This window comes from Manis javanica, chromosome 14 (genome assembly GCF_040802235.1).
Source record: "Manis javanica isolate MJ-LG chromosome 14, MJ_LKY, whole genome shotgun sequence".
Lineage (NCBI taxonomy): Eukaryota > Metazoa > Chordata > Mammalia > Pholidota > Manidae > Manis > Manis javanica.
The window spans coordinates 7092948-7109337 of record NC_133169.1 but is presented as its reverse complement, the minus strand read 5'-3'; the positions used below and the strand labels follow the sequence as shown (position 1 = coordinate 7109337).

General features: G+C 45.4%; 1 protein-coding gene across 4 annotated transcripts in view; it reads right to left on the bottom strand.

Moving 5' to 3' along the window:
* Window positions 1–2264: 2264 nt before the first annotated feature.
* Window positions 2265–16390, bottom strand: part of CD84 (CD84 molecule) — a 29041-nt gene continuing 14915 nt past the window's right edge. The window contains exons 3-9 of one of the 4 annotated variants that reach the window (XR_012125318.1): window positions 15697–15948; window positions 15199–15318; window positions 14572–14604; window positions 13729–13826; window positions 12902–12961; window positions 9301–11444; window positions 2265–5095 (exon numbers count right to left, since the gene is read on the bottom strand). Coding sequence is in view for 1 of the 4 variants with exons in the window: in XM_017669756.3 (XP_017525245.1) it covers window positions 11382–11444; window positions 12902–12961; window positions 13729–13826; window positions 14572–14604; window positions 15199–15318; window positions 15697–15948 (626 nt within the window). In the remaining 3 variants the exon portion in view is untranslated. Of the gene's footprint in view, window positions 5096–5711; window positions 7944–8988; window positions 11445–12901; window positions 12962–13728; window positions 13827–14571; window positions 14605–15198; window positions 15319–15696; window positions 15949–16390 lie in introns of those variants that run through there. The other 3 variants (XR_012125319.1, XR_012125320.1, XM_017669756.3) reach the window with 3 other exon arrangements.

Here is a 16390-nt window from a genome sequence, read left to right as displayed (position 1 = left end):
TTTTTCTTATGATGAGAACTTTTAAGTTTTACTTTCTTAGCACCTTTCAGATGTGCAATACAGTATTGTTAATTATCCTCACCATAATGTATATTACATTCCCATTAATTATTTATTTTATAACTGAAAATTTGTATCTTTTGGCCACTTTCACCCATTTTGCACACTCCTCCCCTGCCCCAGCAAACACCAATCTGTTCTCTGTATCTAAGAGCTTGGGTTTTTGTTTTGTTTTGACTTGCTTGTTTGTTTTATTTTTCTAGATTCTACATATAAGTAAAATCATAGCACCAACAGGGATGGACCTTAAGGGTATTATGCTAAGTGAAGTAAGTCATACAGAGAAAGACAAATATCATATGATTTCACTTATATGTGGAATCTAAAAACAAACACGCAAGCAAAGTGTGGCCCCTTTCTTCTTCTCTATATCGCCCTTTTGGAATGGGAATAATTTCCATCCTTTGCTCCATCACTATATTTTGGAAGCATATAACTTGTTGGTGTCATAGTTTCACAACTGGAGATGGATTTTCCCTCAGGAAATCATACCTTGAGTTGCCCTCATACCTGATTTAGATGAGATTTTGGACTTGAGTTGAGGTTGGAAGGGGCTTTTGGGATGGAGGTGAGTGTAATTTGCATGTGAGAAGAACATGGATTAGGGGTTGCAGTTGGGAAGAATGTTATAGGCTGTAATGTGTCTCTCCAAAATTCATATGTTGAAATTTTAAGCCCCAGTAACTCAGAATGTGATTGTATTTGGAGATAAGGTAGATAAGGTCTTTAAAGAGGTAATTATGTTAAAATAAGCTCATATGAGTGGTCCCAAACCCAATCCTCATAAGAAGAAGAGATTGGAACACAGACATGCACAGAGATAAGACCATGTGAAGACACAGGGAGAAGACAACCATATATAAGCCAAAGAGAGGGGCCAGAATGAAGCCAACCTTGCTGACATCTTAACCATAGACTTGTAGCTTCCAAAATAATTCTCACAATAATAATTCTGTTGTTCAAGCCACCTGATCTGTGGCTCTTTGTTGTGACAGCCCTAGAAAACTAACATGGCTTTTATTATGTTGAGATAATTTCCTTGTATTACTAATTTGTTGACTGTTTTTAATCATGAAAAGGGTATTGAATTTTGTAAAATGCTTTTTCTGCATCAACTGAGATGATCATATGGTTTTTCTCCTTCTTTCCATTAATGTTTTCTATTACACTGATTGTATTTTTTTTGTACCATCCTTGCATTCCAGGAATAAATGGAACTTGGTCATGATGTAAATCATTGCAATATGCTGCTGAATTTGGTCTGCTACTATTTTGTTGAGGACTTTAAATCAATATTCACAAGGGATATTGTTCTATAGGTTTACCTACAGGTAGTACTGGTGAAAGACTGGAAGGTGGGAGGAAAGAAGAAAAGGACTTTTTTCATCATCTGATAATGTCTCCAGCAGTGGCAGCAATAGTGGTAAATGAGTGTAGCTCTATGGTTCCTGATGTAACAATGCAGTTCCAGCAGTCATTCCAGAAGAGTCTTGGCAGTGTGGTATTTGTGGGCTCTGGGTCCAATGGTGGCAGCTGCAGTTGTGGGTGACAATAAGCTCCCAGATGCTTACAGTTTGGGTGGGAGTATGGACTCCTAGCATCCTGCAATGTGGCAGCACTGGTTCTAAAGGCAAATTCCCTTAAGAGTGGTAACAGTGTCATGGAATAAGATTGTTCAGTAACCTCTTCTTTGTTTTACTCCTCAAACTTTTGTATTCAATTTCTTACATTCAGTTTGCTGGGTTTGCAAGATTTAACAGTTTCAGTTTTCTGATCAGACATTGAAACACCTATTTTTAGCTTGCTAACATTTTAACTGATCAGGCATGGGTGTTGAATTTTATCAAATATATTGTTTAAAATCTATCATGATGATTATGTATTTTTCTTTCCTTTAATGTACTTAAACAATAAATTACAATAGAAGGTTTCCTAAAACTAAATCATCCTTGCATTTCAGGGATAAACCCTACTTTGTTGGATTTATTTTCTTTAAATGCATTGTTTTGGTTCAATTTGCCAAAATTTAAATTGAGATTTTTATCATTTATAAGTAAGGTTGGTCTATACTAGGAACTGACAAATTTTTTTCTGTAAAGGTCAAGACGGTGAATATTTTAGACTTTTGGGCCATATATTTAGCTCATAGCGTGAAGGCCACAGTCAGTACATAAATGAATGAGTGCTGGGTGTGTTCAATTAAAATTTTATTTATGAACACTGGAATTTGAATTTCATTTAATTTTTACATGTCACCAATATTATTCTTCTTTTGAGTTTTTTTCAACCTTTTAAAATTATAAAAACTATTCTTAGTCCACAGGTCATATAAAAATACTTGACAGGCTGGATTTGTCCACAGGCTGATCCCTGGTCTACATTTTCCATTTTGGGGAATCATCCTCATCTAATTTGCAGTTAGTGTTACATTAATAGTGCTTATTGAACTTTGAAGTTTTCCACTGTTTTTATGCTTGGGAATGGTTAAAATTTCATGGGAATTATCCTTTTATTGAAGGTGGTAGAACTAGTTCGTAAGACCATCTAGGCTTGGTACATTTTGGGGAATTTGATGACTGAATATCTTTTTCAATTTTTCTCTGATTAACAAAGGGTTTCGAGTTACAAACTTTCAATTTATGAACGAACTTACAATATGGCTATGAAGCTCTCCATTAGAGCAATGCATTGGCTCTTTGTGCCACCAGATGGCGTTACCATATTTGTGTTTTGGAAAGACCCCTCCAGCTGTGGGGTAGAGAATGGATTGGACAGGGGCAACTATGACTGCAGGAGGTAAAGTGCTATTGTCTAGATAAGAGATGATGGTGGCTTAGGCTACAGCAACTACTGGTGGATGAAAAAAGGAAAGAGCTAGATTGAAAAATATTTAGGAAGTGTGTTTAGGGTTTCAGGACCACTTCTAGGTTCAATGATTTACTAGGAGGACTTACAGGATTGCTTAATCCTCATGGTCCTGCTCGTGGCTGTGATTTATTACAGTGAATAGATACAAAGCAAAATCAGCAAAAGGGAATGGCACATGAAGTAGTGTCCAGAAGAAACCAGGTACAAGTTTCCAAGAGTCCTGTCTCAGTAGAGATACACAGGATGCGCTTAATTCTTCTAGCAATGTGTTGTGTGACAACGCATGAGAAATGTTGTACAGTAGGCAAACTTGCCAGAGCCTAAGACTGCAGGGTTTTTATCAACAGTCAGTAACAGTGACTATGTAGGAACTGTTGCTTTATATGTACCCAAATTCCAGAATCCTAGAATGAAAGCAGTTTCAGCACAAACCAAACTGTTTGTGCAAACAGCTTAAGCTCAGTGAACCAAACACTCATCAGAAATGGCCAACCTCTCCCAGAACCCAAGCTCCCAGACATCAGCCAAGGGTCAATCTTGTAAGCATAACTTTCAAAGGATAGCAGTCTTAAGCCTCAATGTTAACTCTTTTCTGTGTTTTCTAATTCTTAACTGTGTTTTCTGCACAGAAAGTAAAGTCGATGTTTTTTTACTGCATTTCCACCCAAAAGTTGGAAAGTTATTAAGGATCCTAAAGTTAGAAGTAGGTAGCTTTGTCACTAAAATATGAGCCAAAGGGTTGTCACCTTCCAGGTAAGGCAGGTGGACTGCACAGACTGTTGCATCTTCATTAATTAAGCAAAATATTATACATTAAGGACTTCCTTTGTAACTTACACGGTGGATACAAATGGTAAGTAAAACCAGACACTGTCTGTGTCCTGTTGGAGCTCACAGTCTAGAGGGGAAACAGAGACATTAATTAAATAATCTCAAGGAGAAATATTTAAAGACAAAATTTGACAACTGCTATGAAGGAAAGAGATGTATGATGAGAAAAAAATATGGGCATCAGACATAGTCCGGGGGACCAAGGAAGACTTCCCCCAGGAAAGGGCACTTGAGCGGAGCGCTGAGGGATGAGTGGGCACGTCCGAGGTGAAGCCGTGTGCGGGAGGTAGTGAAGGGAAGGAAGGGAAGGCAAAGCATTTCAGGGGGGAGGAGCATCCCAGAACTAGTGTGCAAATTAAATTAAATTAAATGTGTCAAAACCTCAAAGGGAAAAAAAATCACCAAAGTTTTTCTGTATCTTCTCAAGTAGTTCCTATACAGAGTTTCTAGACAGGGGCTCTGAAATTCTTCAGGGTAGCGGTTTAATTTCCGTCCAACAAGAAAAGGGTGTAGAGAGGTAGCTGGGGAAGCTGGGGGCCTGAGCACACATGCAAAGAATTGCACAGAGCACAGAGTCCAGGCCTTTGATAAGCAGGGAGTAAAGGAAGTGGTCTCATATCTAAAGGTTTCCACTTGCTATCTCACACATCACCTCTCAGTAAGTCACTTCTGCAGTGTTTTGCAAAACATCCTGAGGCCAGGCACCCACAGTTCTGAGGAAACCACAGCCTCATTTTCACTGAAAAGTCTGGGTCCTTTCATCCCATTCATCCAAATGGCACTGTGGTGGCCCAGATAAACCCTATTCTCCAATCCCTTGGACCTGGACTGTGAAAGGGCTCCTTTTCTTCTCCCAGTGTCTGGGTCCCAATCTGAGTTCAGGTCAACAAATACTTATTCGCACATTTATGAAGCTCTACCAGGCATTGTCTTCCGTGATGAAGGGATGCTGTGAGCATAAAGATGAACAGGACAAATCTCCTGTCCTGGAGGGAGATGGACCTGAAAGCATGTGACTCGGGGCCAGCTTCCCCGACTCCAGGGTGGCTGAGGCGGGACTCCTGCCCCGCCCCCCGCCGTGCGCCCTGCGGTGCTCTTGCACCTGTGCTTCTGGCGTCGGTCCTCCCTGCCTCTGCTTCTCCGTCCTCTCCCGGGGTCCCGGCCATCTCTTTCACAGCAGGCTTCCTTTTCCTCATTCACCGTCTTACTTCTCCCCTCAGTCCCTCGGTCTGTCTGTCTGTCTCCTCAGGGCCTGCGTCTTCAGACTGCACAGAGCCTTTCTCGTGTCGCTGGTAGAACCTTCGCTGTTTCCACTGCTTAATTGATCTCTTTTTCTCTTGAAACACAAAACCAGTAAGGCACGAAAAGAAGATGCATGATGAAATACTTTCATGTGTTTACCTGCCGAAAGGCAGCCTGTAGTCTCATTTCTTAGGTACTTACAAGCTAAAATTTATGGACAATACATTTTTCATGGAAATGTACAAATGTGTGAATAAAAGATGCCAGTAGAGAGGATACACACGTGCCACCTAGCTTCTGAAATAGCTTTAGCAGCATTTGCTACTAGTGAGCATGGTTTTCATGTTCTTAATTAATTAACTAACCCAATAAACCTTTTTTTGAGGACCAGAGGTTCATTAGGCACTGTGGACACAAAGAAAAAGAAGAAACATTTCTGACCCCAAACAATGTATTGGCCTGTTGGGGAGACAATTAAGAAAATACCGCACTGTATAATGACAATAGAATGTGGTTAAATGCTACTACTATGCCCTTATGTACTAAATGTTGTGGGAGTGTAAGCAGGGAGCTACGTATCTTGCTCTGAGTGGGAGATCTTGGAGGGCTGCACAGAGGGGGGATGCCTGTCTGATCCTTGAAGGATGAAAAAGCCAGAGATGGAAGGAGGAAACAAGCATTCCAGGCGGAGGACACAGCGTGGCGACAGCATGTGAGTGGGAAAGGGTTGGCTGGGTTCATAGATCCATGGTATTTGCACATTAGGGAGCCAGGAGTGGTGCCCGGAAGACCTGAGGGCCAGATTGCTAAGAGCTCTGGCCCTGCAGGAAACTCTTCTCAGTAGGAAATGAAGAGATAAGGTTGTGTTTAGAAAGATGGCTCTTTCTGTGACTGCAGCCCAAGTAACATAGGATAAAGGAATGACCTGAGTGAATGGCCTGGAAAGGGAGGGTGTGTTTGAGAATAAGCAGGCTGAAGCACGTGACTGAGGAATTGACAGGACCTAATAACTGACTGGATGTAGGGAGGGGCCGGAAGAAAGAAGGAAGGGTCAAGGATAAAAGGGTTTTCCGCCTGGGGTAGCTGCTAGTTGGGGAAGCGGCGAAGAAGAGCCCTTCAGCACACAGGCTCTGGAATTGGAAGGCCAGGGGTCGAATCCTGGTTTTCATTTACTTGGATGAGTTACTTAACCTTTCTGTGACTCAGTTTCTTAATTTGTAAAATGGAGAATGACTGCATCCACTTCAGGGGGTAGATGAGTTTTAATGTCTCTTCTGGGCTTTAAATGAGTCAGTACATGCAAATAATTGCCATGGTAAAGTGTTAAGACTAAGCTCGTGGGGCATGGTGCATAGTAAGCACTAATAAATGTTAGCTAGTACGATTATGGCAGGTCATGAATTAGCACAGGGGAAATAGATGGAAAGCAAGTTGGGGGAGTCAAGGGGAGACCCATGAGTTCAACTTCTGGGCACACTGAATTTAAGATGACTTCTGACATCCATGCAGAAAGGACCCATAAACAGCTGGAAATACAGGTAAAAAAATGAAATGGTTGAGATTGTGTGTATTTTTAAAAATTCTCTGACAGATAAGTTACATAATTATTTGCCTACAATAAGGCATCATAAGAAAAAAAATAATCTCCACTTCTCACCTGCAAAGTCGTGGCTGCTCTCGGGGCCCAGAGTTGATGCAGCCCAAATACAGAGACAAACATAGGGCTGTTCAGAACTGTCAGGCACTCAGCCAGCACGAGTCAGTCATTATCATTCAAAGAGGGCTCACTCTGCTCTTTTATGCATTCTCGAAATAGATTTCTCAAAGACTCCAAGTCCCTAGAAATGTAGTAGTCATTTGCTTCCTCAAGTCAGAAGTTCAGGACCTTCACTAATGGTCCTTTGTCAAAATGTATTGACACTTTATTACGATTTGAACACCATCAAGGCTTCTCACACTTGGTGGAGGAATGATTGAAATGTAAATAGAAGTACACAGCTATTTTTTTAATGACTGCATAGCATAGCCCAACTCCCCAGTTCTTACCGCCTCCTGTTTCTGTTAGTCTTGTGATATTAACAGTGGAAATTAACACTGTGTTTCTCTCATTTTTTAACAACTCCTCAGAAATACTGAAGGCCTGGATCGCATTTTCCATGAAACCCCCTGAGCCCCAGATGCAGAGAGCTCAACCCCCAGCTTCTTAATGGATGTGCCAACAGAAAGTTGAAGGAGTATCCTGATAACAACAGAATTTTAATATATGAACACATTTGCTTTGGGCTGCTTATTACTATGTGTATATACTCATTCAAAAAATATTTATGGTCCACCTATTATGCATCAAACAAAGTGCCAGGTGTTGAGAATCCATAGTGGCTTGACGAGGCAGCATCAGAAAGCACAGGTGCATGGCCCTCGATGACAAGAAGGCTTGAGTTCAAATCCCATCTTCCCCTGTTTCCTGACTTTGATAAATTATCTATTCCCTCGGGTTAAACATAAACTATAAGAATTAATTTCTACTTTCAAGCGAGTTGTGAGTATTAACAATGTATGAGGCTTCTAGTCTAACAGATGGTATACAAGGTAAGCCCTCAATTAATTATTACAGGCTCCCTGTCTTCATTTCCATTACTATTATTCAGCCATAGGTCCTGTTCTCTCAGTCTAGCTGGGGAGACAGGTATAGTATTAGAGTGTGCTAAGTGAAATAATAGAAGGAACACTCATTCTGATAGGAGGATTGATAATTACAAGTTTGATAAGCAATATTAGAATAATATCAGATACATTTTTGTTGCAGGAACCTTATTTCATGTTTAGTTTAGCATCTAATGAAGGTCTCAGACTTATAAATACAGCTAATACAATCATCTAGGGCTTTACCTTTGTGCAGGCATGTTCTAACAGTAACACCTCATTCAGTCCCCACGTCAACCCTGCAAGGTAGGAACTATTATTACCTGCATTTTACAGATGGACAAACTGAGGCACAGAGAGGTTAAAATAACTTTCCCGACATCACACAACCCAGGGAATCCAACATCAGAGCCTGCATTTGTGACCACTAATTACAATTACACTTTTTCCTATTGTTGGCTTCTTCAAGCTTCATTTTACAGCCAGCAGAGACTTTCACTAATTATTCTTGAGAAAATTAAACAAATCAAGGAAAATTCTGGGAAAAGTCGAACAGGAGAAAAGTAATGGATCTGGAAGAAAATAAAACCCAACCATTAATATCTCCAGGTGGAAGCCAGGAAGGGTCCTGGGTGACCCAGCCTAGACCAGCCAGGCCCCTTCCTTCCTGTGTCCAGAGGTGCCCCAGCCAAGCAATTCTGTGGGCTGTGTCATTTACAGTGGTCTATAGCTTTTTTAAAAAAACACATTTTAAATCAGCTTCACCTCTTTTTCTGAGAGGCATTAGCGGCAACATTTCTCAGGGTGTCAGTGTTCTGGGGAAGCCCACGCTGACCTGCCGCAGAGGAACTGTCCTGGCTTCCTGGAGGGCCCTGCCCCTGTGATTTCAATTTCAAAGAACATTTTTTTAAAATTGGCACATCTTGGTCTGATGCAAGATCCTGTTCCATTAAAAAATATTTTGACTTTATAGCCCAGGTGGTCACAATCTAGCCACCTAGAAGCCGTGAAGTGGGAAATAAGAGCACATTCATTTTACAGAAGGAAAACCTGAGAACTAAGCCCTAGGGCATGGGGTGAGGAGCTTAGGCCTTCACAAAGCTCAAGACTCCTAAGAGGGAGTGAGAGACTGGAGGTCAGTGGCCCTGGGTCCCGAGAACCACTCTAGGCATTTCTGTGCTCTGGTTCCATTCCAGGTTTCTTCTTCTGGAAGACCTAAGGAATGCGTGCTTCTGATACTTTCCTCCCTCCCTCCATTTCTTCCCCCTCCCCTCCTCTCCTCTCCCCTCCCCTCCCTCCCCTTCCCAGTTAGAGAATGGGAATGTTCAGGAGAGATCCAACAGCTTAGGTAAAGGCGAAGGGGCTTTTATTTCAGGAGAAACCCAGCCTACTCCACGCCACTTCCCCATCCTTTATGACCAAGTCGGTTTGTTTTCCTCCTCCATGTCTCTCCCTAGGGCAACTGCCTCTCACCTCCTCACATCCGGTTCGTTGCTTCAGGTGATGTTTTAGTTGGTCTGTCCAACCCTGAAAATCTTTTCCCTCCAAAATGCCCTCCCACCGGGAAGAGCCTCTGACGTCTGTACCCTGATATTTAATGCTTGCCCTAATTTGACTCCACTCTGCTTATTGGCTGTCAGTACTCCCAACACGTACCTTCTGTTTGAGCTGGCCGGTCACTTTCAATGCTTTTCCACAGCATTAACTGCTCACAAGCATGGTACAAGGTGCTGTGCTGGTCAGTGGTAGAGGCAGAAGTGATCAAACTGCCACCTCTCCTGACACTTCTTCGTGATCATGAAGTCACAGATCTTACATAATGTATAATGCAATATATAATGTAGAGGGAAACAAATAATTATTTGTTCTGTAGGGCAGAATGAAATGAGTTAATAGTGATAGAAGGACCAAAGACAGGGGAAGGAATGCAAAAAAAGCCATAATTAATTTGACCAGTGACACCAAAGGGCACTTCACAGCGGAGGCTCATTTGAGCTGAGCATTGAGGGGTGTGTAAATGGGCAGGAGCAGGGGCGCACATTCCAGAGGAGGCACTCTGCCACGATAGACGAGGGGCTGTGAGGGTGCACGGGGAGTGTGGAGAGGTGCTCAGGAACCCCACAAGGCCCGGGGCCTCTGCTGCCTTCACTGGGATGCCCTCTGTCTTCTCCCTTCTTTGCCAGTCCATCCAAGGCCCAGCTTCAGCCCCACCTCCCCGTTGGTCTTTCCTGACCGTGCCAGCTCATGCCACTCCTTGCAGCATATAATTCAGGATTTGACTGTAATGTCTTCAGCTAAGACCAGAGCAGACATTATGCTCATCTTACGCCTTGGTGGTCCTTACAGCCCCCAACATAGTGCTAATGGTAATCAGGCCTCGACGGTTCTGTGGATCCATTCGCTGGGACCAACACCTCCATTCTTCATAAATGAAGCTTATTTCTGCTGTCCAGACCGGGATTGTTCATGGGGACTTAGGGTTCAGCTGGTTATGTTTGCTCACGCATAAGGGAAATGATTCTTCAAGTGCTCACTGGAATGTTTTGCTCAGCCATGGGCTACTGCTCCTTGTGCTGACAGGGTGGGGGTGTGGCACCCAAACACAGTTTGAAGTCCATGGCTCTCTGGGCTGAGCCCACAGTCATTTGCACCATATCTCCCGAGTTCCCTCTGAAGAATGACCCTGCTTCTTTCAAGGTCTCTGACTTTGATAGTTGGGATATATTCAGTTCCCCTGAAGTGCCAGAAATACAGCTGGTCAGTTCCCTTTGGAGAATGGGGACACTTGGCTCCTTTTTTGCTCAGGCTGCTTGGAGTGTGTTTAGTCTGGCTCTGCAGAGAAACACAACCAATAGGAAAATATCATTATATATATAACAAGGAATTGGCTCATGGGGCTATGGAGACTGAGAAATCCCAAGGTCTGTAGTGTGCACGCTGGAGAGGCAGTGGTATGAGCCCCTAGACCTGAGAACTGGAGAGCTGATGGTGTAGGTTCCAGGCCAAGTCCGAGTCCTAAAGTAGGAGAAGATTGATGTCTCACCTCAGAGACAGGCAGGCAGAGAGACAGGATGAACTCTCCCTTACTCTGTCATTTTGTTCTATTGAGGCTTTCAGTGGATGGTATTTCTGGATGAGATTAACATCTGATTGGTAGACTAAGAACAGCGAATTAATCCTACCCACCCACTCACACTATGGGTGGGTATCCCGAGCTGCTCTGTGGACTGGCGAAGGCTGTGCCCCAGGGCTCCTCACAGATACTGTGGGTGAGCGGAGCATTCTAGGCGGTATGCCGTGGCATATTACAGGTGTGCAGAATATTGGTCTTCTCCATGTATGGGGTGGCTGGGAAGGGTCATCAGTTCCAGCCATATGCAGCCTCCAGCCATATGCAGCCTCTAGACATGAGCGATCTTGATTGTTTATCCCAGTGTGTCATAAAAATATTGTCTTCTACATGTACTCTGATGTGAAGAAGGTTGGGAGGCACCGTACCAGGGCACCCGCCTCGTCGCTCAACTGCAAGGGACCCATTTCAGAATGGGCACATGTTTGCTTGTGATCTAGGCACAAGCTATGCCCAGCCCCAGAGCAGTTCCTGCTTTGCTTCCATGTTGGGATGTGGTGATTTGCAATCTCCAGGTAAGATCTGGGCAGAGAAATTCTGGGTTCGGAGCATCTGCGAGTGTCTATGCTGTAGCTCAGCTTCTATAGGGAGAATGCTGTCTGAGAGCTTAGATCACAGTTTCGTAGTTTGAAGTCCCAGAGCGTTTGCTGTCCTGAGCGCTGCTTTTCCCCTGTGAACAAGAGGGACAAGGAAGACAGGTCAGCTGAGAGGTGCTGCTGGGGAAGTCCAGCCCCGCGAGGTACCCAGGTGAGTTGTGCAGATGGCACAGCAAGATGCCTCAGGCCTCCCTGGTGCAGGGAATCTAGGGTGGCAGGGCCTTGCCCTTTGCTGAGTTCCTCTCCTCTGCTCCAGCCACCCTAGTTGAAGCCCTTGGGTAACCAACTTATTAGCCCAGGGGGAAAAAAAAAATCAGCAGGAGAGAATGGGGGTATCTGCACTGATTTTGATTACAGGCTTGGGGCAATACCCAGGCTCCGGCTGCCTGCCTGCCATGTTCCCAGTTAAGCCCCAGTTCCTCCTGCTCCCCAGAAACTGCACCTTCACCTAGATGCAGCGGTGAGTCACCTCTGCTGGCATCTCATGTGCTCTGGTTAATTATTCGGGGACTGCAGACCACCTTCCTGCTGGCCTGAGGGGTCTCAGGGCTGAAATTACGCACCAACCAACGAATCGTTGTCATCCCACTTGTCTAGGGTGTCTGCTTGGAGATGCCGCTATCCAGGCCTCCCTGATTAAGCCTTCAGATCTGGGCCTTCCCATGGTGTTTCTTCCTCCGTTTCCTCCCACTGTCCTTCCATCCTGGTGCAGACATGTGGGCACCCCACCCCTCACTTCCACCTCCTCCTCCTCTTTCTCACTCACCTCCTGTTCCCTCTCCCTACTTTCCTCTCTTGGTCACTGAGGACCAAGTCCTTCTGCCTTGCTCTCTAGGACCCGTGGCTTGTCTTTACATTCAGGCTGCCTGTGTGGTTCGTGCCCCTGCAGCCGTCCTGCTTGTCCAGCTCATAGACGCCTTACCACAGCAGCTCTCACTCTTACTCATGCACCTACGTGCATCCCGTTTCACTTTCCCCAAATTTCCTCCCGCTGTCCATTTGTCATCATTAATTTCCCGATCCTCTAGACTTCTGGGTTCAGATTTATCTTTCACGATTAGCTTCCTGCCTCTTAGCTCAGCTGTTAAACAGGGACACTTACAAAACATTTGATTCACCAAGAGACCCCCCTCAACAAGCCGTAGCAGAAATGAGGACACTCAGACAGTGACAACCCCTCAATCGCCAAATTGAAGGTCCTGTCACAAGGCGGGACTTACCTTCCGTCTTTGCATAACCCAGAGAGGGACACAGGCACTGGGAATTGTGTCACTGGACCCCACCCAGTGGCTAAGCAGGTTGCACACTGTAAAAGTCAGCTGAGGGAGCAGATGGGAACTGAAGTTCAGCCAGTGTGCTGCTTGCCAATCTGTGCCCCTGCTGTGGGCCTGTGGCGGGAAGGGCCTGTTTTCTGGTTTTCACACTGTGAGCTGGCTGTGGGAACCAGCTGGGCCCTGACCAAGTGGACAGGGAACAGCAGAGCGGCCGGGACAGATAGAGCAACAGGAAGAAAAAGTCATATAGGGCTTACCTTATCAGAGCACTGCACCATGGAATAAACTGTGTTCATTTGTTCCTTGTCGGGGAGCACCTGTAAAACACCCATCTACCCCTCAGTGAGGGAGCCCAGGAGACAGCCTATGAATCCCTCTTCCTAATTCTGCCCCTGCTGGTTACCCGACCCTGGTCCCATTTTCACCAGGTGGCCTCTTCTCCCAGCCTTAGCTCTGGTTCTGTCCAGCTTTGGAGATGATCAGGTGGGTGTGGGGTGGGGGGTACAGATGGGGCAGTAGTTGGGTAGAAAAGCTCAGGAGTGGAGAGGAGTGCAGATCAAGTCTCGTTCAGTCAAGATTCCCCTTTTGGTGGGCTCCGCAGACCCGGCTGTCCCAGCAGTCCAAGCACAGCACTGGGTTGGCAGGCGGGCCTCTGTTTTCCCCTTCACCCCCTTCAGGCTGCAGGGGAGCAGGTGGTGGAGGCGCCAAGGAAGGCGACCCCGTGTGGAAGTGGCTCTGAGTCTGAGGAAGTGAAGCTGTGCCGCAGCCAGGCCAGAGGGCTGAGTTCGAGGGCAGCTCTCTTAGCTCCGGGAGCTTGGATTCCCTGAGCAGCCTGCCCACCTGTCAGTGGCCTCACACCAGAGGCTCTCTTGCTGTTTGTCCGCTGTAGGGGGCACATCACTCCCAGGCTTGACTCTCCTCTGACCCAGAGCCAGGCCCCCATGTGGAGGCTCAGGGCTCAACCCCTGGAGGCTGTAGTCCTGTTGGGACCGGCCAGATTCTTAGCTGTGACTGCTGTCTAGGCAACAACAAGCAGAAGCCTGGTGCCCCTGCCTCCCTGCACCCATGAGTAGCATCAGCTCACCTTGGACTGGGGGATTTCATCATAGATTCTGAGCTCTGCTGGCTGGGCATCTCTTACAACCATGGCGTATGTGTATATTGTCTTCTTTGAGGCAGCATCTGTGTCACAGTTACACAGACAACCACAGTAAGTGAAAGGAGGATGAATTTTAAAGATGATCTAATCTAATGTTCTTTTTTTCTTTTTTTAAAAATTAAGATATATCATTGATATACAATCTTATGAAGGTTTCACATGAGCAACATTGCGGTTTCAGCATTCACCTATATTATCAAGTCCCCCCCCAACCCCATTGCAGTCACTGTCCATCAGCGTAGTAAGATGTGTGGAGTCATTGCTTGTCTTCTCCGTGCTGTACTGCCTTACCCGTGACCTACCTATGTTATGTGTGCTAATTATAATGCCCCACCCGCCCTGAAGATCACCAATTACCTCTGTGACCTCTCTACCAGAGGCCACTTGAGTTATGGTTCGTGTCACCAACCCTCTTCCCCTAGGATACCTCCTTCGGTGTGAAGCCCAGGCCCAACAGTTTTAAGTCTAGTAGCTAATGTTTACTGAGTACTTAATATGTACCAGGCACTAGGCCAAGTATTTCTTACGGGTAATTCCATTTAACCCATTGAATAAGTATATGCAGCATGCACTATTGCCATGCATACTTTACAAAGGAGAAAACAGACTTACAGTGATAAAATAACTGGTAGCTGATAAATGGCAAATAAAAAAAGCTGGGACCTTTACTCCAGACTGCCTGCAAAGCACGAGCTTAGTCTTAACCACTCCTCTGTGAACTCGTCTCTCTCACTTGTCATCCAGGGAAACATGTGGCTGAGAACTTACCAGGGTTCTTACTGAAGATCTTCAAGAAGGAACCTGAGGAATCAAACCCAAAGGAGAGTCAGGAACATGGAAGCAGAGGTAAAACCTCTCTACACCCAAGCTGGTTATTAACAATTGGTGGAAAAGGAAGATTTTGGGTGCATATGGGGTTAGAAGGATTAGGGGCCTAAGGCCAGGTTTCTGAATTGAGAATGCACAATTATAGAAGGACCCAGAGGGATCCGAGACAACTGTAGGACACAAAATCAGTTCATACCCCCCAGTGACTCCCCAAAGGTCATAGTCAAAATACAGTGGAATATTAGTCCAAACTTCATTTCATATGTGGGAACTCTGAGCCAGAGAGGGTAAGACCTATGCCCAGTGGAGCACAGCCTGGTAATGGCAGTGCTAACCTTGAACGCACATTGTCACCCACCAGATGTTGGTGATCCCAGTAAGAGATTCTGAAGACCATGCAGTCCTTGGGGCTGTCATTCTGGGAAGCAGTGGGGTAGTGGGGTGGGAATTGTAGGTAGGCTGATTCCCCGGAATAAAGGACCTCTCTACACCACTTTGGATAAATGACTTTGGTCCCAGGAAAAGGGAAGGTGCATTTCCATATTTTACTTTCTGGGAGACTCCTACCTTGTCCTCTCTTGCACAAAAGGAACAAGAGCAGTGAAGGTAGAATGAGGACAAACAGAGAGAGCACAGCCAGCCCACTCAGCAGCCCAGCATGACGGGTACCGAAGCCCATTGCGATGCCTGGAAATGGAAGATGCAGTGAGACTTAAATCTCAGGAAATGGGCCTAAGAAGCTGGGAGGGCTTGTCCACATTCAGGGGCTGGATACCCGCCAGGGGAGGGCTAAAGTTCGGAGGAAACTGTACTTCCTGCTATTAAAGCTGGGATGAGAAACCGAATCGGAGAGTCAAGCGGGGGCTGCCTCAGAGCACCCTGAGATGCCTGACATCTTGCAGAAGGCTTTGGACTCTTTCCCAGGGCTTCCTGAGGGGAGATGACCCTGGAGACTGGCCTGGCCGAGGGAGGCACATTGCCCTGGAGAGCGAGGCACAAATTCAGGCCACACAGCAATTCACAGTGATTTCTGAGATTCCAGGAGAGATGGACAGAGCTGGTTACCTGTACACAGCTGCTGGGCAGCGATGGAGTCAGAACTGTTGCTGACAGGGTTCCAGGCTGTGCATGTGTAAGTCAGCTCCTGGTTGTCAGGGGTCTGGAAGATTCGAAGGACATGACCCTCTTCCCCCAGGGGACTCCAACTGTACGTCACGTTCTTTTCTTCATTCTCCACAGAGCATATCAGCGTGACGTTACAGGTGTTGTTCACAGATGTCATTAAACTCTGAGTAATTTTTGGCTTCCCAAGCCGACCTATGAGGGGAAAACACATGAGCCAGGTAAGCTGCAGCTGGCCTCTTCCAGCCTGTGAGAAGCAACTGTTAAATTTTCAGAAATTTTTCATGATGGCTGTTCAACATAGACATCATGAAAACTTAAATTACAAAAAGTTACAAAATAAATGATATTAAAAAGGAAACTAATATATTAAATACTCCAAATTCATCACTTTCTAGTTTTTTGGATAATTGTTATCTACGCTCCCTAAGTTATTTGCATCTCTTGTGTCTTTCCTTAGTAATGAGGCACAAATTCTTTCCAACTCTGCATGTCTTAAAATCAGCCTCAGTGGGAGGGCAGGCAACCCCACTTCACTCCACTGCATTTTGCAGAGATGGCGTTTGTTAGTGAAGATTTGTGGCAACCAGGATCGAGCAAATCCATCAGCACCATTTTTCCAGCAACATTTGCCCGC